At 51.8% G+C, this 27,026-nt stretch overlaps 2 protein-coding genes across 2 annotated transcripts; both read left to right on the plus strand.

The window, feature by feature from the left end:
• The first annotated feature begins 1,833 nt into the window (after positions 1 to 1,833).
• RLN3 (relaxin 3) lies at positions 1,834 to 5,194 on the plus strand. The gene is made up of 2 exons (XM_001171356.8): positions 1,834 to 2,038; positions 4,352 to 5,194. Exons 1-2 carry the CDS (start codon positions 1,849 to 1,851, stop codon positions 4,588 to 4,590), a joined length of 429 nt encoding a protein of 142 aa, XP_001171356.2. The 5' UTR covers positions 1,834 to 1,848; the 3' UTR covers positions 4,591 to 5,194.
• Positions 5,195 to 5,287: 93 nt separating this feature from the next.
• On the plus strand, positions 5,288 to 26,902 carry IL27RA (interleukin 27 receptor subunit alpha). Its single transcript, XM_024351894.3, has 14 exons — positions 5,288 to 5,618; positions 6,032 to 6,149; positions 13,147 to 13,304; positions 13,391 to 13,548; positions 16,111 to 16,270; positions 16,375 to 16,448; positions 19,809 to 19,992; positions 20,085 to 20,273; positions 22,641 to 22,742; positions 22,816 to 22,974; positions 24,427 to 24,552; positions 25,281 to 25,374; positions 25,554 to 25,647; positions 25,770 to 26,902. Exons 1-14 carry the CDS (start codon positions 5,519 to 5,521, stop codon positions 25,962 to 25,964), a joined length of 1,911 nt encoding a protein of 636 aa, XP_024207662.2. The 5' UTR covers positions 5,288 to 5,518; the 3' UTR covers positions 25,965 to 26,902.
• The last annotated feature ends 124 nt before the right edge of the window (positions 26,903 to 27,026 follow it).

Here is a 27,026-nt window from a genome sequence, read left to right on the forward strand (position 1 = left end):
AAAGTATGGTTTCTGGGCTGGGCGTGGTGCTCCAGGCTGGAGTGCAATGACACAATCTTGGCTCACTGCAACCTCTGCCTCCTGGGTTCAAGCGATTCTCCTGCCTCAGTCTTCTCAGTAGCTGGGATTACAGGCACCCGCCACCATGCCCGGCTAATTTTTATATTTTTAGTAGAGACAGGGTTTCATCATGTTGGCCAGGCTGGTCTCAAACTCCTGACCTCAGGTGATCCACCCGCCTCGACCTCCCAAAGTGCTGGGATTACAGGTGTGAACCACTGTGTCCAGCCAATCCCAGCACTTCGAGAGTCTGAGGCATTTGGGTCCCTTGAGTCCAAGAGTTTGAGAACAGCCCGGGCAACATTGTGAGGTCTCATCTCTACAAAAAATACAAAAATTAGCTGAGCATGGTGGTACACACCTGTAGTCCCAGCTACTTAGGAGGCTGAGGTGGGAGGATCATTTGAACCCGGGAATTCAAGGCTGCAGTGAGCTATGTTGCCACCACTACAATCCAGCCTGGGCAACATAGCCAGACCCTGTCTCTGAAAAAAAGAAAAAAAAAAAAGTCTGGTTTCTGAACCAGCAGGATCAATGTCACCTGGGAACTGGTTGGAAATGCAGATTCTTAGATATGTTCTATACCTGTTGAGTCAGGAGCTCTGCAGGTAGGACACAAAGATATGTGTTTTGTTTGTTTGTTTTTGAGACAGAGTCTCACTCTGTTGCCCAGGCTGAAGTGCAGTGGTGCCATCTCAGCTCACTGCAACCTCCACCTCTCAGGTTCAAGCAATTCTCCTGCCTCAGCCTCCCAAGGAGCTGGGGCTACAGACATGAGCCACCACACCCGGCTAATTTTTTGTATTTTTAGTAGAGGCGGGGTTTCACCATGTTGGCCAGGCTGGTCTCGAACTCCGGACCTCAGGTAATCCGCCTGCCATGGCCTCCCAAAGTGCTGGGATTACAGGCGTAAGCCACTGCGCCTGGCCTGATTTCTGTTTTAACAAGCCCACCCAAAGATTCTGAAGCTCACTCACATTTGAGAACCATTACCCTGGGTTGTTGGGAGAATCAAATACATTACAGAGATATAAAATGCTTTGAGCAGCCGAGGGCTGTGGCTCATATCTGTAATCCCAGCACTTTGGGAGGCTGAGACAGGCGGATCACCTGAGGCCAGGAGTTCGAGACCAGCCTGGCCAACGTGGTGAAACCCCGTCTCTACTGAAAATACAAAAATTAGCCAGGTGTGGTGGTGGGCGCCTGTAATCCCAACTACTTGGGAGGCTGAGGCGGGAGAATTTCTTGAATCTGGGAGGCGGAGGTTGCAGTAAGCCAAGATTGTGCCATTGGGACTGTACCTCTAGCCTGGGTGACAGAGCGAGACTCCATCTAAACAAACAAACAAACAAATAAACAATAAAATGCTTACAGTAGTGTGCCTGGCCCCGTAGCACATACTGCACTGGGTGTTCACTGCTATTATGATCTTCGAAGAGGTCCAGGACCCTAACGTTGTGGGGATCTGGTTGTGTCACCTTGCCCCGCCTTTTGGGATTATGCGTTTCTGGTCTCTGCAGGTTGGAGACCTTCTCGCCTCTCTGTCAATGATGTTGACAATAAGCTGGGCCACGTCACCCTGTCCCTAGCGAAAGGTTATCACTTTGCTGGGGACATGAGAAAGGTCGGGTTGGGGGGGCCGTGCCTGTCTCCCCTCTGCTGGAGAAGATAAGGGAGGCACTCAGCTTTCTTCAGGCAGAGTGTGGGGGAGCCACGATGTATAAATGGGGGGCCAAGAGGCAGCAGAGACACTGGCCCACTCTCACGTTCAAAGCGTCTCCGTCCAGCATGGCCAGGTACAAGCTGCTGCTGCTCCTGGCGGTATGGGTGCTGACCGGGGAGCTGTGGCCAGGAGCCGAGGCCCGGGCAGCGCCTTACGGGGTCAGGCTTTGCGGCCGAGAATTCATCCGAGCAGTCATCTTCACCTGCGGGGGCTCCCGGTGGAGACGATCAGACATCCTGGCCCACGAGGCTATGGGTGAGGCTGGGGAGAGAGTGGATGTAGAAGGGGAACAGGTGGCTGGCTGGATGGATCCCAGGAGCTAAGGACAGAGATAAGAGGAGGTTGCTGGAGGAGGAGGGTCCCTGTCCTGCCACATTCAGCCAGGGACACCTGCCCAGCCTTGAAACAAGGGCTCAGGAGTTAGCAGAGCTGCAGAGCTGGGATGGGGTGTTGCAAGCCATCCATGGGGGCTGGAAGTCTGAGGACAGGTGGGGGCGGGGAGCGTGCCATTTGCAAAGACAACACCCAAGTGTTTTCCAACCCTTTCCAGCAGGTAATGTGAAGGGTGTGGTATACGCATGGCTGGATTTGTCACCTAATGCATGACCTCTCCCCAGCAAGTTGGTTTTTCTCCCGTCTCTGAGTGTCTTTTTTTTGGAGATGTGGTCTCACTCCATTGCCCAGGCTTGAATGCAGTGGCCCAATCACTGCTCATTGCAGCCTCGACCTCCCAGGCTCAAGTGATTCTCCCGCCTCCGCCTCCAGAGTAGTTGAGACCACAGGCACCTGACACCATGCCTGGCTAGTTTTAAATTTTTTTTTTGTAGAAACAGGGGTCTCACTATGTTGCCTAGGCTGGTCTCGAACTCCTGGGCTCAAGTGATCCTCCCACCTCGGCCTCCCTAAGTGCTGAGATTAGAGTCTCTGAGTGTCTTTATCTTCAAATGGGAGACACAGTTCCTGAATCTTGCAGGATTAAGTGGTATGATTAAATCAAAACAGATTAGGGCAGAGTCTCAGCAGGGCAGCGGCACAATCTGGGATCCATCAGGAGAGTCAGAGGGAACAGAAGACCTAGCTTCATGAGGGGCAGGGACCTGGCAAATAGATATTCATGATGGTGAGAAGGAGGATAGGTATGAGCGTGGACACAGAAGACACACCACTTGGATTCAGATAGTAGCTCTACAATGTAATAGTTGTGTGTTCGTGTGCTACTTTTTTTTTTTTTTTTTTTTTGAGACAGAATCTCATTCTGTTGCCCAGGCTGGAGTGCAGTGGTGCAATCTTGGCTCACTGTAACCTCCATCACCTGGGTTCAAGCGATTCTCGTGCCTCCAGCCTCCCAAGTAGCTGGGATTACAGATGTGTGCCACCATACCTCGCTAATCTTTTTATTTTTAGTAGAGACAGTTTCACCATGTTGGCCAGGCTGGTCTCCAACTCCTGACCTCAGGTGATCCACCCACCTCAGCCTCCCAAAGTGCTGGGATTACAGGCATGAGCCACCACGCCCAGCCATGCAAATTCTTTACTGAGTTCTGCCTCAGTGGTCTCCTCTGGAAAATACGGGTGATAACTGCACCCACCTCAACTGGTTATCACTGAGAAGAATAAAGAAGTTAACCTGCTAAAGCACTTAAAACGTTGTTTGACACAAAGTAAGTGATCAATAAATTATTATTATTATTATTATTATTTTTGAGACAGGGTCTTGCTCTGTTGCCCAGACTGGAGTGCAGTGGTGTGATCACAGCTCACTGCAGCTTCAACCTCTTGGGCTCAAGCAATTCTCCTGCCTCAGCCTCCTGAGTAGCTGGGAATACAGGCTTGTGCCAACATGTCTAACTTTTTATTATTTGTAGAGACAGGGTAGTGCTGTGTTGTCCAGGCTGTTCTTGAACTCCTGGTTCTGGTGATCCTCCAGCATGTGCCCCTGGAAGTGCTGGGATTACAGGTGTGAGACACCGTGCCCGGACTCAATAGTCATTTTTGAGTGCTCATCATGTTCCAGACATTGTTCTAAGTTTTTTTTTTAAATGAATATTAACTCCTTATAAAACTTGAGAAGGTTGGAGTAATTATTTTTTTCCACTTTGCAGAAAAGAACATTGAGGCTCCAAGAAGTAAATTTACTTGCTCACGATTGGAGAGGCTGGATTCATGCTCAGTCAGCCCAGCTCCCAAATGTACCAGGTCCTCAATTAATAAAGAGAAAGGGGAAATAAATGACAGGGCTGGGTGCGGTGGCTCACGCCTGTAATCCCAGCACTTTGGGTGGCTGAGGTGGGCACATCACTTGAGGTCAGGAATTTGAGACCAGCCTGAACAACATGGTGAACCCCATCTCTACTAACAATACAAAAATCAGCCAGGCCTGGTGGCAGACACCTGTAATCCCACCTACTCTGGCAGAGCCAGAATTTGAACCCAGGACTGGGTGGAATAAAAACTCTGAACTATGTCTATGACTGTTGTCACAAGATCAGAGCTAGACTGGCCAGGAGCCATGACTGTGGGTGCAGCGGCAGCTGAGCCCTGAGCACTAACTCTGTTCATCTTTTGCAGGAGATACCTTCCCGGATGCAGATGCTGACGGAGACAGTCTGGCAGGCGAGCTGGATGAGGCCATGGGGTCCAGCGAGTGGCTGGCCCTGACCAAGTCACCCCAGGCCTTTTACAGGGGGCGACCCAGCTGGCAAGGAACCCCTGGGGCTCTTCGGGGCAGCCGAGATGTCCTGGCTGGCCTTTCCAGCAGCTGCTGCAAGTGGGGGTGTAGCAAAAGTGAAATCAGTAGCCTTTGCTAGTTTGAGGGCTGGGCAGCCGTGGGCACCAGGACCAATGCCCCAGTCCTGCCATCCACTCAACTAGTATCTGGCTGGGCACCTGTCTTTCGAGCCTCACACATTCATTCATTCATCTACAAGTCACAGAGGCACTGTGGGCTCAGGCACAGTCTCCCGACACCACCTATCCAACCCTGCCCTTTGACCAGCCTATCATGACCCTGGCCCCTGAGCAAGCTGTGCCCCTGCCTGGTCAAGTGGGGACCCCCCCATCCTGACCCCTGACCTCTCCCCAGCCCTAACCATGCGTTTGCCTGGCCTACACACTCCACTGCCACAACTGGGTCCCTACTCTACCTAGGCTGGCCACACAGAGACCCTTGCCCCCTTCCCAGTCCAAACTGTGGCCATTGTCCCCTGACCAGCTAAAATCAAGCCTCTGTCTCAGTCCAGCCTTTGCACGCACGCTTCCTTTGCTCTGCTTTCCATCCCCTCTCCCTCCAACTCCCCTGCCAGAGTTCCAAGGCTGTGGACCCCAGAGAAGGTGGCAGGTGGCCCCCCTAGGAGAGCTCTGGGCACATTCGAATCTTCCCAAACGCCAATAATAAAAATTCCAAGACTTTGACAGAGAGTGTGTGTGTGTGTGTGTGTATGGTTGTTGGGCGTAGGACAGGTTTCAGGGATGCGCGGTACGCGGTACCACCCCTCGGAGGCCCCCAACCCCAGACGCCCAGGCCGCCTCCCCACTCCCCCTCAAGCAGCCCCAGCCGGGGACTTTCCGTCGCGGGGAAGGGGCGGGGACCCGGAGCGAAAGGTGCGGAGGCGGCCTGCAGGGGTGGCTCGGCTTCCCGTTGCCGCCTCGGGCGCTGTACCCAGAGCTGGAAGAGGAGCAGCGCGGCCGCGCGGACCCGGCAAGGCTGGGCCCGACTCGGGGCTCCCGAGGGACGCCATGCGGGGAGGCAGGGGCGCCCCTTTCTGGCCGTGGCCGCTGCCCAAGCTGGCGCTGCTGACTCTGTTGTGGGTGCTTTTCCAGCGGACGCGTCCCCAGGGTGAGTGCTGGAGGGAGCTCGTGTCCCGGGCGCTGCCGCTGCGCTCCCCGCGAAGGCGCCAGTGCTCCAGGATAAGCCACGCGTATGCAGAGCGAACGGTAGAGGTGCAGGCGCCACTCGGCTCCTCCCGGGGCAGGGACCCGGCGACACTGGGGAATGGGCGGCAGCGAGGTCGAACCGGAGCCCCGGGGCGGGGTGGGGGAGCTCTCTGGGTGGTTAACAGGATGTGGCGAGCACAGGGAAAGGGGGGGTTTGCACGGAGCCCGGGCAGGGGTGCCTAGCGCCTCCCTTCCTGCTGCTCATGTCCCTAAGCCCCCCCACCTTGCAATTGTCAGAAGTCCAAGTTCTGGGGTGTGCAGGCGGAAGGGGGGGATTCGACCCCCTTTCCTGAGACCCTCTGACTCCCTCTCCAGGCAGCGCCGGGCCACTGCAGTGCTACGGAGTTGGACCCTTGGGCGACTTGAACTGCTCGTGGGAGCCTCTTGGGGACCTGGGAGCCCCCTCCGAGTTACACCTCCAGAGCCAAAAGTAGTGAGTACAGGGAGGTGACGTGGGGAAACAGGCTTTGGAGGTGGCCGCTCAGGCCCCAGGCTGCTTTGGTTGAAAGGTTCCAGGAGTCAAGCCTGGCCAACATGGTGAAACCCTGTCTATACTAAAAATACAAAAAAAAAAAAAAAAAATTACCCAGGGGTGGTGGCGCGCGCCTGTAGTCCCTGATACTCAGGAGGCTGAGACAGGAGAATCGCTTGAACCCGGGAGGCGGAGGTTGCAGTAAGCCCAGATCTCGCCACTGCACTCCAGCCTGGGGGACAGAGGGAGACTCGGTCTCAAAAAGAAAAGAAAAGAAAAGAAAGTCCCAGGAGTCTGCCCCCCTCCCCCAATACTCCTCCACTCCTTCAATTCTAGCTTCCCTCGTTTCTTTGCTGTGTCACCCTGGGCAAGTCACTTTCCCTCTTTGAGTCTCCTTTTCATTTCTCTATTAAATAGCAATCATAGGGCCAGGAGAGGTGGTTTGCACCTGTCATCCCAGCATTTTGGGAGGCCGAGGCGGGAGGATCGCTTGAGCCCAGGAGGAGTTCAGAGTTTTAGAGAGCCCGTCACTTTTTTTTTTTTTTTGAAACGGAGTTTCACTCTTGTTGCCCAGGCTGGAATGCAATGGTGTGGTCTCGGCTCACTGCAACCTCCACCTCCTGGGTTCAAGCGATTCTCCTGCCTCAGCCTCCAGAGTAGCTGGGATTACAGGCATGTGCCACCATGCCTGGCTAATTTTTGTATTTTTAGTAGAGGGGGGAGGTTTCACCATGTTGGCCAGGCTGGTCTTGAACTCCTGACCTCAGGTGATCCACCCGCCTCAGCCTCCCAAAGTTCTGGGATTACAGGCGTGAGCCACCGTGCCTGGCCGAGAGCCCGTCTCTTAAAAATATAAAATATAATATAAATAAAGGGAAATAGGCCAGGTGCAGTGGTTCACACCTATAATCCCAGCACTTTGAGAGGCCGAGGTGGGCAGATTACTTGAGGTCAGGAGTTCAAGACCAGCTGTAGTAATTCCAGCTACTCAGGAGGCTGAGGTGGGAGGATGACTTGAACCCAGAAGGCAGAGGTTGCGGTGAGCTAAGATCGTGCCACTGCACTCCAGCCTGGGTGACAGAGTGAGACTCTGTCTCAAAAAAATTAAAAAATATAAAAAATAGCTGGCGTGGTGGCTCACGCCTATAATCTCAGCACTTTGGGAGGCCGAGGCGGGCAGATCACGAGGTCAGGAGTTCAAGACCAGCCTGACCAACATGGTGAAACCCTGTCTCCACTAAAAATACAAAGATTAGCCGATGTGGTGGTGCATGCCTGTAATCCCAGTTACTCAGGAGGCTGAGGCAGGAGAATTGCTTGAACCCAGGAAGCGGAGGTTGCAGTGAGCTGAGATTGCACCACTGCACTCCAGCCTGGCCGACAGAGCGAGACTCCATCTCAAAAACATAAAAATAAAAATAAAAAATAAAAAAGGGAAATAATAACAGAACCTGCCTCTGAAGGTTAAGTCTGAGGATTCAAAGAGTTAGGTGCTTGGCAAGGAGAAAGTTGCTTCATAATGTGAACCTGGTTTTTATTGCTGTGTGACATTAGGCAAGTCACTTAACCTCTCTGAGCATGTTAAAAGATTATTCAGTGTGGTGCTGGGGATGCTGCAGTGAAAGAGGTAGACAGAAAGCCCTGCCCACAGTCCAAGGACTCCATGTGTTTCTTCATGATGAATCATACCTGGAAACTCATAATTTCAAATTGGGCTAAGTGAGGGAAGAGGAAAAGAGTCAATGAAAGATAAGAATGGGAGACAGAGGTCCTGGATTTTTTTTTCTTTTTAATATTAATGGTTAAAATACACACAACAGGCCCTGCACGGTGGCTCACGCCTGTAATCCCAGCACTTTGGGAGGCCGAGACAGGCAGATCACCTGAGGTCAGGAGTTGGAGACCAGCCTGGCCAACATGGTGAAACTCAGTCTCTACTAAAAATACAAAAATTAGCCAGGCGTGGTGGCACATGCCTGTAGCCCCAGCTATTCGGGAGTCTGAGGCAGGAGAATCGCTGGAACTCGGGAGGCAGAGGTTGGAGTGAGCCAAGATCGTGCCACTGTACTCCAGCCTGGGTGACAGAGCAAGACTCTGTCTAAAAAAAAAAAAGGCTGGGCGCGGTGGCTCAAGCCTGTAATCCTAGCACTTTGGGAGGCCGAGGCGGGTGGATCATGAGGTCAGGAGATCAAGACCATCCTGGCTAACACGGTGAAACCCCGTCTCTACTAAAAATACAAAAAAATTAGCTGGGCGTGGTGGCTGGCGCCTGTAGTCCCAGCTACTCGGGAGGCTGAGGCAGGAGAGTGGCGTGAACCCAGGAGGCAGAGCTTGCAGTGAGCCGAGATCGCGCCACTGCACTCCAGCCTGGGCGACAGAGCGAGACTCCGTCTCAAAAAAAAAAAAAAAAAAAAATTCATACAACATAAAACTTACGATATTTTTAAAAATTTGTTTTGGAAACAGGGTCTTACTCCTGTCGCCCAGGCTGGAGTGCAGTGGGGCAGTCAGCTCACTGCAGCGACTTCTCAGGCTCAGGTGATCCTCCCACCTCAGCCTCCCAAGTAGCTGGGACTACAGGCATGCAACACCATGCCCAGCTAATTTTTTAAATATATATTTTTAGTAGACACAGGGTTTTACCATGTTGCCCAGACTGCTTTCGAACTCCTGGCCTCAAGAGATCCACCTCCCTCGTCCTCCCAAAGTGCTGGGACTACAGGTGTGAGTCACTGTGCCTGGCCAAAATCTACGATCTTAACCATTTTTAAGTGTCCAGTTCAGTGGCATTAAGTACATTCCCATGGTGCTATCCCGGTTACCATTCACCTCCAGAAGGGGGCCTAGTTTTTTTTTATTTGAGATGGAGTTTCGCTCTTGTTGCCCAGGCTGGAGTGCAATGGCGCGATCTCGGCTCACTGCAACCTCCGCCTCCCGGGTTCCAGCAATTCTCCTGCCTCAGCCTCCCGAGTAGTTGGGATTACAGGCACACGCCACCATGCATGGCTAATTTTGTATTTTTAGTAGAGATGGGGTTTCTCCATGTTGGTCTGGCTGGTCTCGAACTCCCGACCTCAGGTGATCCACCCACCTGGGCCTCCCAAAGTGCTGGGATTACAGGCGAAGCCACTGAGCCTGGCGGGGGGCCTAGTTTTAATTGGTACAGGGAGGAGGAGTCAGAGAAGCTGCATCTTTTCTATTTTTATTTTAGTTTTATTGATTTATGTATTGATTTTATTTATTTTGAGAAGAGGTCTTGCTCTGTCACCCAGGCTAGAGTGCAGTGGTGCGATCATAGCTCACTGCAACCTCAAACTCCTGGGCTCCAGCCATTTTCCCTCCTCGGCCTTCCCAGTAGTTGGAATTACAGGAATGTGTCACCATGACCAGCTAATTTTTAAAAATTTTTTGTAGTGGTAGCTCACGTCTGTAATCCCAGCACTTTGGGAGGCCGAGGCAGGAGGATGGCTTGAGCCCAGGAGTTGGAGACCAGCCTGGGCAACATAGTGAGACCCGTCTCTATTAAAAAAAAAAAGAAAGAAAGAATAAGAAGAAGAAGAAGAGGAAGAGGAGGGAAAAAAGTAAGAATAATTTTAAAAGTAAATAAATAAATAATTTTTTTGGTAGAGACAGAGTCTTGCTCTGTTGCCTAGGGTAGTCTCGAACTCCTGAGCTCAAGCGATCCTCCCATCTTGCCCTCCCAAAATAATGGAATTACAGGTGCTACTATGCCCAGCCTGAGATTTTGTACTCTTTGGCCATCTTCTCCCCCTAGCCTCTGTAGTCACCAGTTTACTCTGCCTCTAGGAGGAGTTCAGATGTTTTAGATTCCACGTATCAATGAAAACATGTGGTGTTTGTCTTTCCGTGTCTTATTTCACGCAACATAATGTTCTCCATTTCCATCCACGTTGTTACAAATGACAGGATTTCCTTTTTTTTTTTTTTTTTTTGAGACAGAATCTGGCTCTGTCACCCAGGCTGGAGTGCAGTGGCGCGATCTCAGCTCACTGCAACCTCTGCCTCCCTGGTCCAAGCGATTCTCGTGCCTCAGCCTCCCGAGTAGCTGAGATTATAGGTGCGCATCTCCACATCTGGCTAATTTTTGTATTTTTAGTAGAGCTGAGTTTCACCATGTTGGCCAGGCTGATCTCAAACTCTTGATCTCAAGTGATCCACCCACCTCGGCCTCCCAAAGTGCTGGGATTACAGGCGTGAGCCACCACGCACAGTGTATTTTCTTCTTTTTTAAGGTTGAATAGTATTCCATCGTGTATGTATACCACATTTTTTTTTTTTTTTGAGACAAAGTCTCGCTCTGTCGCTCAGGCTGGAGTGCAATGGCATGATCTCAGCTCACTGCAACCTCTGCCTCCAGGGTTCAAGCGATTCTCCTGCTTTAGCCTCCTGAGTAGCTGGGATGACAGGCATGCGCCATCACACCCGGCTAATTTTTGTATTTTTAATAGAGATGGGGTTTCGCCATGTTCGTCAGGCTGGTCTCGAACTCCTGACCCAAACTCTGCCTGCCTTGGCCTCCCAAAGTGCTGGGATTACAGGCATGAGCCACCGTGCCCGGCCCCACATATTCTTGATCCATACATCTGGTGATGGACACATTCCATATATTGGCTGTTGTGAACAGTGCTGCATTGGGAAGACACGTCCGTTGGACAAACTGATTTCATTTCCTTATTTATATATTTATTTTTACTTTTTTTTTTTTTTTTTGAGACAGAGTCTCACTCTGTTGCCCAGGCTGGAGAGCAGTGGCGCAATCTCAGCTCACTGCAACCTCCATCTCACGGGTTCCAGTGATTCTCCTGCCTCCCAAGTAGCTGGGACTACAGGCGTCTGCCAGGACACACGGCTAATTTTTGTATTTTTAGTAGAGACGGGGTTTCACGATGTTGTCCAGGCTGGTCTCCAACTCCTGGCTTCAAGTGATCCGCCTGCCTCGGCCTCCCAAAGTGCTGGGATTACAGGCGTGAGCCACCACGCCTGGCCCCTTCTTACTATTTGTCAAACACACCAGGCACAGTTTGGCCTCCAGGTCTTTGCACCCTGTGTTTCCTCTTCCTGGAATGCTGTTCTTCTAGCTACTGCATGGTTCTGTCCTCATCTCCTTCAGGCCTTTATTCAAATGTCTCCTCAGGCTGGGCGTGATGTCCCTGCACCTGTAATCCCAACACTGGGAGGCCAAGGGGGATGGTGCGGGGGATTGCTTGAGGCCAGGAGTTCGAGACCAGTCTGGCCAACAGAGTGAGACCCTCTCGCTCTCTCTCTCTCTCTTTTTTTTTTTTTTTTTGAGATGGAGTCTTGCTCTGTTGCCAGGCTGGAGTGCAGTGGTGCGATCTCGGCTCACTGCAACCTCCAACTCCCTGGTTCAAGCGATTCTCCTGCCTCAGCCTCCCGAGTAGCTGGGATTACAGGCACGTGCCACCACGTCCAGCTAATTTTTGTATTTTTAGTAGAGACGGGGGTTTCACCGTGTTGGCCAGGATGGTCTCGATCTCTTGACTTCGTGATCCACCTGCCTTGGGCTCCCAAAGTGCTAGGATTACAGGCGTGAGCCACTGCACCTGGCCTGTCTCTCTCTTTCTATATATGGTGCTTTTGTTGCTGTTTTTGAGACAGGGTCTTACCCTGTCACCCAGGCTGGAGTGCAGTGGCATGACTGCAACTCAACCTCCTGGGCTCAATCGATCCTCCCACCCCAGCCTCTCAAGTAGTTGGAAGCACAAGTGCGCGCCACTACCCCTGGCTAATTTTTAAAACATTTTTTGTAGAGATGGGGGTCTCAGTATGTGACTGCTTGAGGCCAAGAGTTAGAGGAGACCAGCCTGGGCAACATAGCAAGACCCCATTTCTACAAAAAATTTAAAAATTAGCTGAACGTTGTGATGCACACCTGTTATCCCAGCTACTCTGGAGGCTGAGGCAGGAGGATTGCTTGAGCCTAGGAGTTCAAGGTTGCAGTGATCTATGATCGCACTGCTCCAGTTACAGAGTGAGGGCGTGTCTCTAAAAAAAAAAAAAAAGAGAGAGAGAGAAAGGAAAGGGCCGGGCGCAGTGGCTCACGCCTGTAATTCCAGTACTTTGGGAGGCTGAGACAGGCGGATCACCTGAGGTCGGGAGTTCGAGACCAGCCTGACCAACATGGAGAAACCCTGTCTCTACTAAAAGTACAAAATTAGCCAGGAGTGGTGGCGCATGCCTGTAATTCCAGCCACTAGGGAGGCTGAGGCAGGAGAATCGCTTGAACCTGGGAGGCAGAGGTTGCGGTGAGCCAAGATCGCACCATTGCACTCCAAGCTGGGCAACAAGAGCAAAAATCTGTCTCAAAAAAAAAAAAAGAGAGAGAAAGGAAGGAAGGGAGGGAGGGAGGAAAGAAGGGAGAGGGAGAGGAAGGGAAGGAAAGAAAGAAAAAGAGAGAGAGAAAAGAGCAGTTACGACCAGGTATGGTGGCTCATGCCTGTAATCTTAGCAATTTGGGAGGCCGAGGTGTGTGCATCACTTGAGGTCAGGAGTTCGAGACCAGCCTAGCCAACATGGTGAAACCCCATCGCTACTAAAAATACAAAAAAATTGGCCAGGTGTGGTGGCACACGCCTATAATTCTAGCTACTTGGGAGGATGAGGTGGGAGGATCACTTGAACCCAGGAGGCAGAGGTTGCAGTAAGCCAAGATCACGACATTATACTCCAACCTAGGTGACTGTCTTAAAAAAAAAAAAGAAAAAGAGCAGTTACTTTTATTACCCTCATTTTGTAGATGAGGAAACTGATGCACAGAGAAGTTAAGTCACTTACTCAAGGTCACACAGCTCTGAAGCAGCAGAGGTGGGATTTGAACCCAAGCAGAGCAGGCTGCAGCCACTCTGTTGGCACAAGGGTGGTTATCAGTGGCCCTGGCTCTAGCCGAGTGTACATCTCATCCCCGCCTCTCTCCTCACAGCCGTTCCAACAAAATCCAGACTGTGGCAGTGGCAGCCGGACGGAGCTGGGTGGCCATTCCTCGGGAACAGCTCACCATGTCTGACAAACTCCTTGTCTGGGGCACTAAGGCAGGCCAGCCTCTCTGGCCCCCCGTCTTCGTGAACCTAGAAACCCAAAGTAACGTGGCAGGAGGGTGGGCGCTCTATGCGGGGTGGGTGCTCTTGGAGGACGTGGCTCACTACACCCTAGTTTCCCTTCCCCAGTGAAGCCAAACGCCCCCCGGCTGGGCCCTGACGTGGACTTTTCCGAGGATGACCCCCTGGAGGCCACTGTCCATTGGGCCCCACCTACGTGGCCGTCTCATAAAGTTCTGATCTGCCAGTTCCACTACCGAAGATGTCAGGAGGCGGCCTGGACCCTGGTGAGTGCTGGGGTCCTTTTCTCCCCACCCTATTCCGGGCAGGAACTGAGGCAACATCTCCTAATCTGAGACCCAGCCCAGGACTCATTCTGTGCCTGCCCCTGAGCCTGTATGCATCCCACACAAAATGCCTGCATGTGCCTCTTGTTCAGCTACAAATTCTCCTCCCATGGCCGGGCGCGGTGGTTCACGCCTGTAATCCCAGCACTTTGGGAGGCTGAGGGGGATGGATCACTTGAGGTCAAGAGTTCGAGACCAGCCTGGCCAACATGGCGAAATCCCATCTCCACTAAAAATACAAAAATTACCTAGGCATGGTGGTGGGCGCATGTAATCGACAGCTACTGAAAGCTGAAGCAGGGGAATCACTGGAACCCGAGAGCAGAGGTTGCAGTGAGCTGAGATTGGGCCACTGCGCTCCAGCCTGAGCTACAGAGTGAGAGACTCAGTCTCAAAAAAAAAAAAAAAATTTTTTTTCTCCTGCCAAAATAATCTATCACCCGGTCACAGTGGCTCATTTCTAAAATCCCAGCACCTTGGGAGGCTGAGGCAGGAGGATTGTTTGAGGTCAAGAGTTTGAGACCAGCCTGGGCAGGATAGCAAGACTCGTCTCTAAGAAGTTAAAAAATAATCTGACCAGGTGCAGTGGCTCACACCTGTAATCCCAGCACTGTGGGAGGCCAAGGAGAGTGGATCACCTGAGGTCAGGAGTTCGGGACCAGGCTGGCCAACATGGTGAAACCCCATCTCTACTAAAAATACAAAAAAGTAGCTGGGCGTGCTGGTGGGTGCCTGTAGTCCCAGCTACTTGAGAGGCTAAGGCAGGAGAGAATCACTTGAACCCAGGAGGTGGAGGTTGCAGTGAGCTGAGATCGTGCCACTGCTCTCCACACTCCAGCCTGGCAACAGAACAAGACTCCGTCTCAAAAAAAAAAAAAAAAGAAGAAGAGTTGAGAATTGTGATTATTCATGCAATTCAGAGCAACACTGAGATGCAGAATTTTTTTTTTTTTTTTTTTTGAGACGGCGTTTTGCTCCTAATTGCCCAGGCTGGAGTGCAATGGCATGATCTCGGCTCACTGTAACCTCCACCATCTGGGTTCAAGCGATTCTCCTGCCTCAGCCTCCCGAGTAGCTGGAATTACAGGCATGTGCCATCATGCCCGGCTCATTTTGTATTTTCAGTAGAGACGGGGTTTCTCCATGTTGGTCAGGCTGGTCTTGAACTCCTGACCTCAGGTGATCCACCCACCTGGGCCTCCCAAAGTGCTGGAATTACAGGCGTGAGCCACTGTACCCGGCCCCCTTTTTTTTTTGAGACGGAGTCTCGCTGTGTTGCCCAGGCTGGAGTGCAGTGGTGCCATCTCAACTCACTGCAACCTCCACCTCTCAGGTTCAAGCGATTCTCCCACCTCAGCCCCCCAAGTAGGTGGGATTACAGGCATGTGCCACCATGCCCAGCTAAGTTTTTGTATTTTTTTAAATAGAGATGGGGTTTCGCTATTTGGCCAGGCTGGTCTCGAACTCCTGACCTCAGGTGATCCACCCGCCTCCACCTCCTAAAGTGTTGGGATTACAGGCGTGAGCCACCTCACCCGGCTGAGATGCAGACTTTGGAATCTGACTACCTCAGTGCTCAGCTCCAGCACACCAGCTCTGTGACCTTGGGCTAGTCACTTTCCCTCTCTGGGCCTCAGTTCCCTCGTCTGTAAAACGAGATAATAATAGAAGTTACCACTTCCTGCTATACCTAGCACATAGAGTGGCCACCTTTTCTGTGTCTGCTCGGGACTGTGGCAATTTTTTTGACAGGCCCACGTTCTGGAAACCCCCTTGGTCCTGGGCAAATACAAATGGTTGCTCACTCTGCTGACAGATAAGTTCAAGTACCAGCTAGGCACAGTAGCTCTAATCCCAGCACTCTGGGAGGCCGAGGTGGGCAGATCACCTGAGGTCAGGAGTTCAAGACCAGCCTGGCCAAGATGGTGAAACCCCGTCTCTACTAAAAATACAAAAATTGGCTGGGCTCAGTGGCTCACACCTGTAATCCCAGCACTATGGGAGGCCGAGGCGGGCGGATCACGAGGTCAGGAGATCGAGACCATCTTGGCCAACATGGTGAAACTCTGTCTCTACTAAAATACAAAAAATTAGCTGGGCATGGTGGCGTGTGCCTGTAATCCCAGCTACTTGGGAGGCTGAGGCAGGGGAATCGCTTGAACCCAGGAGGCAGAGGTTGAAGTGAGCTGAGATCGTGCCACTGCACTCCAGCCTGGCGACAGAGCAAGACTCCGCCTCAAAAAAAAAAAAAAAAATTAACCAGGTGTGGTGGTGGGTGCCTGTAATCCCAGCTACTCAGGAGGCTGAGGCAGGAGAATTGCTTGAACCCAGGAGGGAGAGGTTGCAGTGAGCCAAGATCACACCACTGCACTCTAGCCTGGGCCACAGAACGAGACTGTCTCAAAACGAAAAACAAAGGCAAAAAAAAAAAAAAAAAAAGATAAGTTCAAATATCCTTGACTCAGGCCCTGGGCCCATCACGCTCGCCTGTCTCTCCCCCAGCTGGAACCGGAGCTGAAGACCATACCCCTGGCCCCTGTCGAGATCCAAGATTTGGAGCTAGCCACTGGCTACAAAGTGTATGGCCGCTGCCGGATGGAGAAAGAAGAGGATTTGTGGGGCGAGTGGAGCCCCATTTTGTCCTTCCAGACACCACCTTCTGGTGAGGACATCTGGGCTTGCCCTCAATCCACGCCCCTCCCACCCCCAGAAGTCTGTCCAATCATGTCCCACTCATTTGTTCCCCCGTTTCCTCATCCTTGCCAGCTCCAAAAGATGTGTGGGTATCAGGGAACCTCTGTGGGACGCCTGGAGGAGAGGAACCTTTGCTTCTATGGAAGGTGAGCTTCAGGCACCAGTTACATTTCTCTGCACGTGTTAGGAAACCCCTAAATAACAATGACATAAGGCCTGATGCAGTGGCTCACGCTTGTAATCCCAGCACTGTGGGAGGCCGAGGAGGGTGGATCACTTGAGGTCAGCAGTTGGAGACCAGCCTGGCCAACATGGTGAAACCCCATCTCTACTAAAAATACAAAACTTCACGGGGAGTGGTGGTGGGCGCCTGTAATCCCAGCTACTCTGGAGGCTGAGGCAGAAGAATCGCTTGAACCCAGGAGGTGAAGGTTGCAGTGAGCCGAGATCACACCACTGCACTCCAGCCTGGGCAACAAGAGTGAAACTCTGTCTCCAAAACAAAAAACAAACAAACAAAACCCAATGACATAAACAAGACAGAGTTTACCATGCTGCCCCCTTGAGGTTGCTTCGAAGATTCAAGGATGGGTTGCTAAAGCGGTCAGCACAGCGTGGGGCATGGAGCAAGTCTCCACCAATGTCAGCTGCTTCCGACAGGTCTGAGCCATAAGGATGGGTGCAGATATTCCGGGCAGGGGCAGCAGATGCAAAAACCTGACAGCGAGACTGGAGCTCAGCTCCAGAAAATATAACACAGTGTGCTAAGAGTTTATTCATTTATTTATTTTGAGATGGAGTCTCGCTCTGTTGCCCAGGCTGGAGTGCAGCAGCGTGATCTCATCTCAGCTCACTGCAACCTCCACCTCCCAGGTTCAAGCCATTCTCTGCCTCATCCTCCCAAGTAGCTGGGATTACAGGTGCCCCCCCACCATGCCCGGCTAATTTTTGTATTTTTAGTAGAGATGGGGGTTTCACCATCTTGGCCAGGATGGTCTTGAACTCCTGACCTCTTGATCCACCCACCTCGGCCTCCCAAAGTGCTGGAATTACAGGCGTGAGCCACCGCGCCTGGCCTGTGCTAAGAGTTTAAATGCTAGTATCAAAAGGGTATTAATAGGCCGGGCATGGTGGCTCATGCCTGTAATCCCAGCACTTTGAGAGGCTCAGGTGGGCAGATCACTTGAGGTCAGGAGTTCGAGACCAGCCTGGCCAACATGGTGAAACCCCATCTCTACTAAAAATACAAAAATTAGCTGGGCCTGGTGGCAGGCACCTGTAATCCCAGCTACTTAGGAGGCTGAGACAGGAGAATCGCTTGAACCTGGGAGGTGGAGGTTGCAGTGAGCTGAGCTCGAGCCACTGCACTCCAGCCTGGGCAACAAGAGCAAGACTCTGTCTCACCAAAAAAAAATAGGTATTATAAAATGGCTGACAAGGTGCAATTATCCTCACTGATTCAAATCTGTGAAGCACCTGCTATGTGCCAGGTGGCATTGCTTGACCCTTGCTCTCAGTAAATAAGCAAAGGAACACGATGACAGGTGTGGTCTTCTACCTTCTTAGACCACACAATCCAATATCTTTTATTTATTTATGTATTTGAGATGGAGTGTCGCTCTTGTTGCCCAGGCTGGAGTGCAATGGGGCGATCTTGGCTCACTGCAACCTCCGCCTCCTGGGTTCAAGCGATTCTCCTGCCTCAGCCTCCTGAGTAGCTGTGATTATAGGCGCCCACCACCACACCTGGCTAATTTTTGTATTTTTAGTAGAGACGAGGTTTCACCATGTTGGCCAGGCTGGTCTCGAACTCCTGAACTCAGGTGATCTGCCCACCTCGGCCTCCCAAAGTGCTGGGATTACAGGTGTGAGCCACTGTGCCTGGCCGATATTTTAAAAAATTAAATCAGCAAACTAGAGTTCAAGGACCAACTGCCTGTTTTCAGAAATACAGTTTGGTTGGAACCAAGACCAGGGTTAGGGAGGTGAGCAGGGTAGGGTCGCACAGGTGCAGGATCAAATCCTGTTTTTACTTTAAAATCTTGATATTTTGGACCGAGTGGGTGACTCATACCTGTAATCCCAGCACTTTGGGAGTCTGAGGCAGGAGGACCACTTGAGGCCAGGAGTTCGAGACCAGCCTGGGCAACATAGCAAGCTACCCATCTATACAGAGAATACAACATTACCAGGGGCCGGGTGCAGCGGCTCACGCCTGTAATCCCAACACTTTGGGAGGCCGAGGCGGGTGGATCATAAGGTCAGGAGTTCAAGACCAGCCTGGCCAAGATGGTGAAACCCCATCTCTACTAAAAATACAAAAATTAGCCGGGCGTGGTAGCAGGCACCTGTAATCCCAGCTACTTAGGAGGCTGAGGCAGGAGAATCTCCTGAACCTGGGGAGGTTGCAGTGAGCTCAGATTGCGCCACTGCACTCCAGCCTGGGTGACAGAATGAGACTCTGTCTCAAAAAAAAAAAAAAAATTAGCGGGGTGTGGTGGCATGCGTCTATAGTCCCAGCTACTGGGGAGGCTGAGGTGGGAGGATCACTTGAGCCTAGGATGTTGAGGCTGCAGTGAGCTATGATTGCACCACCGCACTTCAGCCTGTACGATAGTGAGAATTTATGTCAAAAAGAAAAAAAAAAAAAAAAGATGGCTGGGCGTGGTGGCTCACGCCTGTAATCCCAGCGCTTTGGGAGGCCGAGACGGGCAGATTTTTTTTTTAAGAGACAAGGTCAGGAGATCAAGACCATCCTGGCTAACATGTGAAACCCCGTCTCTACTAAAAATACAAAAAATTAGCCGGACGTGGTGGCGGGCGCCTGTAGTCCCAGGTAATGGGGAGGCTGAGGCAGGAGAATGGCGTGAACCCGGGAGGCAGAGCTTGCAGTGAGCCAAGATGGCGCCACTGCACTCCAGCCTGGGCGACAGAGCGAGACTGTCTCAAAAAAAAAAAAAAAAAAAAAACTTGATATTTTGTTTGTCATGGGTTTTTAGGCATTAATTTTCATTTATTACAATACTGCATTAAAATATTATTTATCTCACTTATTGGGTTTTTGGTATCCCCCACTCCCTTTTAAATTTTGCACCTGGCCAGGTTTGCTGACTCACGCCTGTAATCCCAGCACTTTGGGAGGCCGAGGCAGGCAGATCACTTGAGGTCAGGAGTTTGAGACCAGCCTGGCCAACATGGTGAAACCCCGTCTCTACTAAAAATACAAAAATTAGCCGGGCGTGATGGCGGGCGCCTGTAATCCCAGCTACTCAGGAGGCTGAGGCAGGAACATCGCTTGAACCCGGGAGGTGAAGTTTGCAGTGAGCCGAGATCACACCACTTCACTCCAGTCTGGGCAACAGAATGAAGACTCCATCTCAAAAAACAAACAAACAAACAAACAAAAAATGCTTCACTGACCGGTGGTTTATCAGGTGACCTCAGGGAGACACATATATGTGCGTGATTAATGGGAGACATTAACCCTTTTTCCCTTCATCTCTCAGGCCCCAGGGCCCTGTGTGCAGGTGAGCTACAAAGTCTGGTTCTGGGTTGGAGGTCGTGAGCTGAGTCCAGAAGGAATTACCTGCTGCTGCTCCCTAATTCCCAGTGGGGCGGAGTGGGCCAGGGTGTCCGCTGTCAACGCCACAAGCTGGGAGCCTCTCACCAACCTCTCTTTGGTCTGCTTGGGTAAGAGACTGTGACCTTCCTCAGCTCGGCACCCTGGAGGGGTGGGAAGTGACTTCCTGAGTGGGCAGCTGAGACTTCTCTCCACCCTCCAGATTCAGCCTCTGCCCCCCGTAGCGTGGCAGTCAGCAGCATCGCTGGGAGCACGGAGCTACTGGTGACCTGGCGACCGGGGCCTGGGGAGCCACTGGAGCATGTAGTGGACTGGGCTCGAGATGGGGACCCCCTGGAGAAACTCAACTGGCTCCGGCTTCCCCCTGGGAACCTCAGTGCTCTGTTACCAGGTGAGGCCCTGGGACACCTGGGTCTCCATCCCCGCTGTTAGAGCAGACGGATGGGTGGACTTGTAAGAGCGAGTGCTATGATTAAAGTAGCGTGATGGCCGGGCTTGGTGGCTCATGCCTGTAATCCCAGCACTTTGGGAGGCCGAAAGGGGCGGATCACCTGAGGTCAGGAGTTGGACAGCAGCCTGGCCAACATAGTGAAACCCCGTCTCTACTAAAAATACAAAAATTAGTGGGGCGTGGTGGCACACGCCTGTAGTCCCAGCTACTCGGGAGGCTGAGGCAGGAGAATCGCTTGAACCTGGGAGGTGGAGGTTGCAGTGAGCCGAGATTGCGCCACTGCACTCTAGCCTGGGTGACAGAGTGAGACTCAGTCTCAAAAAATAAATAAATAAATAAATAGCGTGAATTCACACGAGACTTTTTTTTTTTTTTTGCTTTTTGGAGGCAAGATTCCACTCTGTGGCCCAGGCTAGAGTGCAATGGTGCCATCTCAGCTCACTGCAACCTCCATCTCCTGGGTTCAAGTGATTCTCGTGACTCAGCTTCCCGAGTAGCTGGGACTACGGGAGCATACCACCACAACCGGTTAATTTTTTTTTTTTTTTTTTTTTTAAGTAGAGACGGGGTTTCACCATGTTGGTTTGGCTGGTTTCCAACTCCTGACCTCAAGTGATCTGCCTGCCTTGGCCTCCCAAAGTGCTGGGATTACAGGCATGAGCCACTGTGCCCAGCCTAACTTTTCTTTTCTTTTCTTTTTTTTTTTTTTGAGATGGAGGCTGGCTCTGTCACCCAGGCTGGAGTGCAATGGTGTGATCTCAGCTCACTGCAGCCTTCACCTCCCGGGTTCAAGCGATTCTCGTGCCTCAGCCTCTGGGGAGTAACTGGGATCACAGGCCCCCACCGCCATGCCCAGCTAATTTTTTTATTTTTAGTAGAGATGGGGTTTCACCATGTTGGCTAGGCTGGTATCAAACTCCTGACCTCAAGAGATCCACTCGCATTGGCCTCCCAAAATGATGGGATGACAGGGGTGAGCCACCATGCCTGGCCCTTTTTTTTTTTGGAGTCTTGCTCTGTCGCTCAGGCTGGAGTGCAGTGGTGCGATATCGGCTCACTGCAAGCTCCGCCTCCTGGGTTCACGCCATTCTCCTGCCTCAGCCTCCCAAGCAACTGGGACTACAGGCGCCCGCCACCACGCCCGGCTAATTTTTTTTTTTTTTTTTTTTGTATTTTTAGTAGGAACGGAGTTTCACCATATTAGCCAGGATGGTCTCGATCTCTTGACCTTGTGATCTGCCCTCCTCAGCCTCCCAAAGTGCTGGGATTTCAGGCATGAGCCACTGCACCCGGCATTTTTTTTTTTTTTTTAAGAGATGAGTCTCACTCTGTCAGCCAGGCTGGAGTGCAGTGGCATGATCTCAGCTCACTGCAGCGTTGACCTCCATGGCTCAAGCAATCCTCCCACCTCAGCGCCCTGAGGAGCTGGTATTACAGGCATGCGCCACCAAGCCCAGCCAGTTTTTGTATTTTTTGTAGAGGTGGGGTTTCTCCATGTTGCCCAGGCTGTTCTTGAACTGAGCTCAGGCAATCCACCTGCCTTGGCCTCCCAAAGTGCTGGGATGACAGGCATGAGCCACCGTACCTGGCAAGAAATCTTTATAAATAAATAAATTAATTAATTAATGAACTTGGAAGAACTGCAAAGATGTTGGGTGGGAAATTTAGGACACAGTCCCAAGACCCACAAGGATATATGAACCAAAGAAGCGAAGGCCCAATTATGGAAAATTCCCAGTTGGGGAAGGCTATGTGGATGTGATAGGGTTTAGAGGAGAGAGTGCAGCACCCTCAGCTACCATGGTAGGTGCTGTCAGTTGCCTGTTCATATCTGTTTGAACACCTCAGAGCTTTTAGGCCTCTCTCCCAGCTGCCCACACTTGTTTCCTGGCCTAAGGGCTTTTTCTGGTCACTGAGGCATTTTGCCTGCCAGAGAAGCAAGATGGAAATATTGAGAAGTTAAGAGCCCTCAGGAACAGCCCTCAGCATGACTAATGAGGCTTGGTGGATAAATACCCCAGCTCCGTCCCCCTGAGCTGGGCTGACTCTGCGATGCCTGCTCTCTGCTGGCCCCTAGAGGTCCCCCATGGGACTGCGTCTCAGTTGTCCACAGTGAGAACCTGTTCCTTCCCCATTTCACTCCCCTACTGCCCTATTGGGGTTTTCTGGGATTACCTCCTAGATAAATGACTTACAGTCAGATCCTTATCTCAGGGTGTCCTTCTGGGGACCCCAGTGAAGACACCTAGGAAATGAGCATGGGAAGGAGAGCCAACTCTAACTGGTCTTTATTTCTTTGTCACTCAGGGAATTTCACTGTCGGGGTCCCCTATCGAATCACTGTGACCGCAGTCTCTGCTTCAGGCTTGGCCTCTGCACCCTCCGTCTGGGGGTTCAGGGAGGAATTAGGTAAGAGTGGGGCTGGAGGATGGGGGGGCTTCTGTAACCCAGGCCGACCTTGACCTACTGCCTTCCTCCCCAGCACCCCTAGTGGGGCCAACGCTTTGGCGACTCCAAGATGCCCCTCCAGGGACCCCCGCCATAGCGTGGGGAGAGGTCCCAAGGCACCAGCTTCGAGGCCACCTCACCCACTACACCTTGTGTGCACAGAGTGGAACCAGCCCCTCCGTCTGCATGAATGGTGAGCTTCCCTGCCTGCCGACCTGTCCTCCCAGCCCTCACAAGACCCACCCATCAGTCAGCCCCACCCCTTGTCCCCACGTGGGCCTCTTTGGCCCAGGGACCATACATGGTGTCCTCAATTCCCTCTTGGCTATCAATGTAACGAGCTTTCATTCGGCCAAGGATGCCAATCCTTGAGGATGCCAATCTATATTTATTGACATTGAAAGATGCTTGTCATATTTTATTAGTGAAAAAGATAAAAGGATGTTAAAATTCCGTGGTATGGTTCCATTTTTTTTTTTTTTTTTTTTTTTTTTTTTTTGAGACAGAGTCTCGCTTTGTCACCAGGCTGGAGTGCAATGGCGTGATCTCAGCTCACTGCAACCTCCGCCTCCCAGGTTCAAGCAATTCTCCTGCCTCAGCCTCCTGAGTAGCTGGGATTACAGGCGCATGCCACCATGCCCGGCTAATTTTTGTATTTTTAGTAGAGACAGTTTCACCATGTTGGTCAGACTGATCTCGAACTCCTGACCTCGTGATCCACCCACCTCAGCCTCCCAAAGTGCGGGGATTATAGGTGTGAGCCACTGCGCCCGGCCTATATATAATTTTAAAAATATATATAGAAGGCCCGGCATGGTGGGTCACGCCTGTAATCCCAGCACTTTGGGAGGCCAAGGCAGGCAGATCACTTGAGGTCAGGAGTTCGAGACCAGCCTGGCCAACATGGTGAAACCTCATCTCTACTAAAAATACAAAAATTAGCCAGGCATGGTGGCACAGCCTGTAGTTCAGCTACTCAGAAGGTGGCTGAGGCACTAGAATTGCTTGAATCCGGGAGGTGGAGGTTGCAGTGAGCCAAGATCATGCAAAGACAAACTAAATAATATCTAAGCAGTGTATGAGATGGTGATAAGTGCTGAGTAGAGAATGAAGCAAGGGGCTGGGCAAGGTGGCTCACACCTATAATCCCAGCACTTTGGGAGGCCAAGGTGGGCAGATCACCTGAGGTCAGAAGTTTGAGACCAGTCTGACCAATATGGAGAAACCCAGTCTCTACTAAAAATATAAAAATTAGCCAGATGTGGTGGCGGGCACCTGTAGTCCCAGCTACTCAGGAGGCTAAGACAGTAGAATTGCTTGAACCCAGGAGGCAGAGGTTGCAGTGAGCTGAGATCACATGACTGCACTCCATCCTGGGCAACAGAGTGTTACAGAGCGAGACTCCATGTCAAAAAAAAAAGAGAGAATCAAGGAAGGTGGGTGGTGAAGGGGGTGCAATTTCAAATAGAGCGGGGTCAAGGAAAGCCTCACAGAAGAGGTGACCTTTGAGCAAAGACCTAAAAGAGATGAGGAGGGAGCCATGTGGATACCTGGGAGAGAGTGTTGCAGACAGCAGGAAGAGCACATGCAAAGGCCCTGTGGTAGGCTTGACCACCTCCCCAACATCTTTGGTTGTGTTCTCCAGTGAGTGGCAACACACAGAGTGTCACCCTGCCTGACCTTCCTTGGGGTCCCTGTGAGCTGTGGGTGACAGCATCTACCATCGCTGGACAGGGCCCTCCTGGTCCCATCCTCCGGCTTCATCTACCAGGTAGGGGGGTTGGGATGGGATTGCCACAGGGAGGGGATGTACTCCACAGGGGGGAGAGGTAGCATCTGGAGTCATTACTTGGAAGCTGGGTGCGGTGGCTCACCCCTGTAATCCTAACACTCTGGGAGGCTGAGGCAGGTGGATCACTTGAGCCCAGGAGTTCGAGACCAGCCTGGGCAACATAGTGAGACCCCCTTCTCTACAAAAAATAAAACAATTAGCTGGATGTGGTAGCATGCGCCTGCGGTCCCAGCTCCTGGAGAAGCTGAGGCTCGAGGATCGCTTGAGCCCAGGAGTTGGAGGCTGCAGTACACGGATTACACCACTGCACTCCAGCCTGGGCAACAAAGCAAGACCCTGTCTTTAAAAAATTAAGAATTGCCCGGCACAGTGGCTCACGCCTGTAATCTCAGCACTTTGGGAGGCCGAGGCGGGTGGATCAGTTGAGGTCAGGAGTTCGAGACCAGCCTGGCCAATGTGGTGAAACCCCGTCTCTACTAAAAATACAAAAATTAGCTGGGTGTGGTGGTGTGCGGCTATAATCCCAGCTACTTGGGAGGCTGAGAGAGAATTGCTTGAACCCAGGAGGCAGAGGTTGCAGTGAGCTGAGGTCGCACCACTGCACTCCAGCCTGGGTGACAGGGCAAGACTCTGTCTCAAAAATAAAAATAAAAAATAAAATAAAATAAAAAAAAAAATTAAGAATGATCTCTTTCCTACCCTACCAGATAACACCCTGAGGTGGAAAGTTCTGCCGGGCATCCTATTCTTGTGGGGCTTGTTCCTGTTGGGGTGTGGCCTGAGCCTGGCCACCTCTGGAAGGTGAGGCTGTCGGATACATGCATCTCTACCCACGTGGGGAAGGCAGCTGGGCATTTCGCTGAGCTTCCAGGGGGCTTGAAGGGAGGCCTCAGGGCGCAGTCACATTCATGAACCCTGCACCCTGGGCTGGGGCATCTGGCCATCTGGATCTGCTGCCCTGACTCCTCCTGTCTTGCCAGGTGCTACCACCTAAGGCACAAAGTGCTGCCCCGCTGGGTCTGGGAGAAAGTTCCTGATCCTGCCAACAGCAGTTCAGGCCAGCCCCACATGGAGGTGAGTCAAAGGGCCGGCTAGTCGGAGCCCTCTGGGGGACTGGGGAGTCCTGGGGCAGTGGGGAGGGGGTGAGGTGTGGGTCGGGGAGGCCGGGGCAGGATTACAGGCTCATCTCTTCCCAGCAAGTACCTGAGGCCCAGCCCCTTGGGGACTTGCCCATCCTGGAAGTGGAGGAGATGGAGCCCCCGCCGGTTATGGAGTCCTCCCAGCACCCCCAGGCCACCGCCCCGCTTGACTCTGGGTATGAGAAGCACTTCCTGCCCACACCTGAGGAGCTGGGCCTTCTGGGGCCCCCCAGGCCACAGGTTCTGGCCTGAACCACACGTCTGGCTGGGGGCTGCCAGCCAGGCCAGAGGGATGCTCATGCAGGTTGCACCCCAGTCCTGGATTAGCCCTCTTGATGGATGAAGACACTGAGGACTCAGAGAGGCTGAGTCACTTGCCTGAGGACACCCAGCCAGGCAGAGCTGGGATTGAAGGACCCCTATAGAGAAGGGCTTGGCCCCCATGGGGAAGACACGGATGGAAGGTGGAGCAAAGGAAAATACATGAAATTGAGAGTGGCAGCTGCCTGCCAAAATCTGTTCCGCTGTAACAGAACTGAATTTGGACCCCAGCACAGTGGCTCACGCCTGTAATCCCAGCACTTTGGCAGGCCAAGGTGGAAGGATCACTTAGAGCTAGGAGTTTGAGACCAGCCTGGGCAATATAGCAAGACCCCTCACTACAAAAATAAAACATCAAAAACAAAAACAATTAGCTGGGCATGATGGCACACACCTGTAGTCCGAGCCACTTGGGAGGCTGAAGTGGGAGGATCGGTTGAGCCCAGGAGTTCGAAGCTGCAGGGACCTCTGATTGCACCACTGCACTCCAGGCTGGGTAACAGAATGAGACCTTATCTCAAAAATAAACAAACTAATAAAAAGCAAAAAAAAAAAAAAAAAAAAAAAGAAGAAGAAGAAGAAAAAACACTGCATTTGGGCACCATCTCAGCTCCCTTGCATCCAGGTGCAGCATGGACTGAGTTCTTGACAACAGAATGTGGTCAGAAGTGACATATGCCAACACGGGGTCTGGGTGGGGGCTCCCCCACATCCTTTCCTTGCCTATGAGCTGGAACATAACACATGCCTATGATCCAGCTTTGGTCATACCCAAGGGGAAGGTGGAGCAAGAAATGAAAAGGAACCTGAATCCCTGAATGACTGCATGGATAGAACCACTAAGAAAAATAAACTTTTATATTTTTATAGCTACTGTAGCTTTGAGGTCTTTTGTTACAGCAGCTCAATCTATACTCTCACTGATTCATAATCTGACTGTAGCAGGGTTAAGCCTCAAATTTCCCACCAGGAGATGACGCTGTGATTCTGTGC

This window comes from Pan troglodytes, chromosome 20 (genome assembly GCF_028858775.2).
Source record: "Pan troglodytes isolate AG18354 chromosome 20, NHGRI_mPanTro3-v2.0_pri, whole genome shotgun sequence".
Taxonomy (NCBI): Eukaryota; Metazoa; Chordata; class Mammalia; order Primates; family Hominidae; genus Pan; species Pan troglodytes.

What these genes read in the sequence shown, in the direction of transcription:
- RLN3 (XM_001171356.8), top strand. Translation starts at nt 1,849, where the DNA reads ATGGCCAGGTACAAGCTGCTGCTGCTCCTGGCGGTATGGGTGCTGACC. An exon ending in CCTGGCCCACGAGGCTATGG is followed by an intron (nt 2,039 to 4,351) that starts GTGAGGCTGGGG and finishes CATCTTTTGCAG; the next exon opens with GAGATACCTTCCCGGATGCA.
- IL27RA (XM_024351894.3), top strand. Translation starts at nt 5,519, where the DNA reads ATGCGGGGAGGCAGGGGCGCCCCTTTCTGGCCGTGGCCGCTGCCCAAG. An exon ending in CTTCCAGACACCACCTTCTG is followed by an intron (nt 16,271 to 16,374) that starts GTGAGGACATCT and finishes CATCCTTGCCAG; the next exon opens with CTCCAAAAGATGTGTGGGTA. An exon ending in CCTCCGGCTTCATCTACCAG is followed by an intron (nt 24,553 to 25,280) that starts GTAGGGGGGTTG and finishes CTACCCTACCAG; the next exon opens with ATAACACCCTGAGGTGGAAA.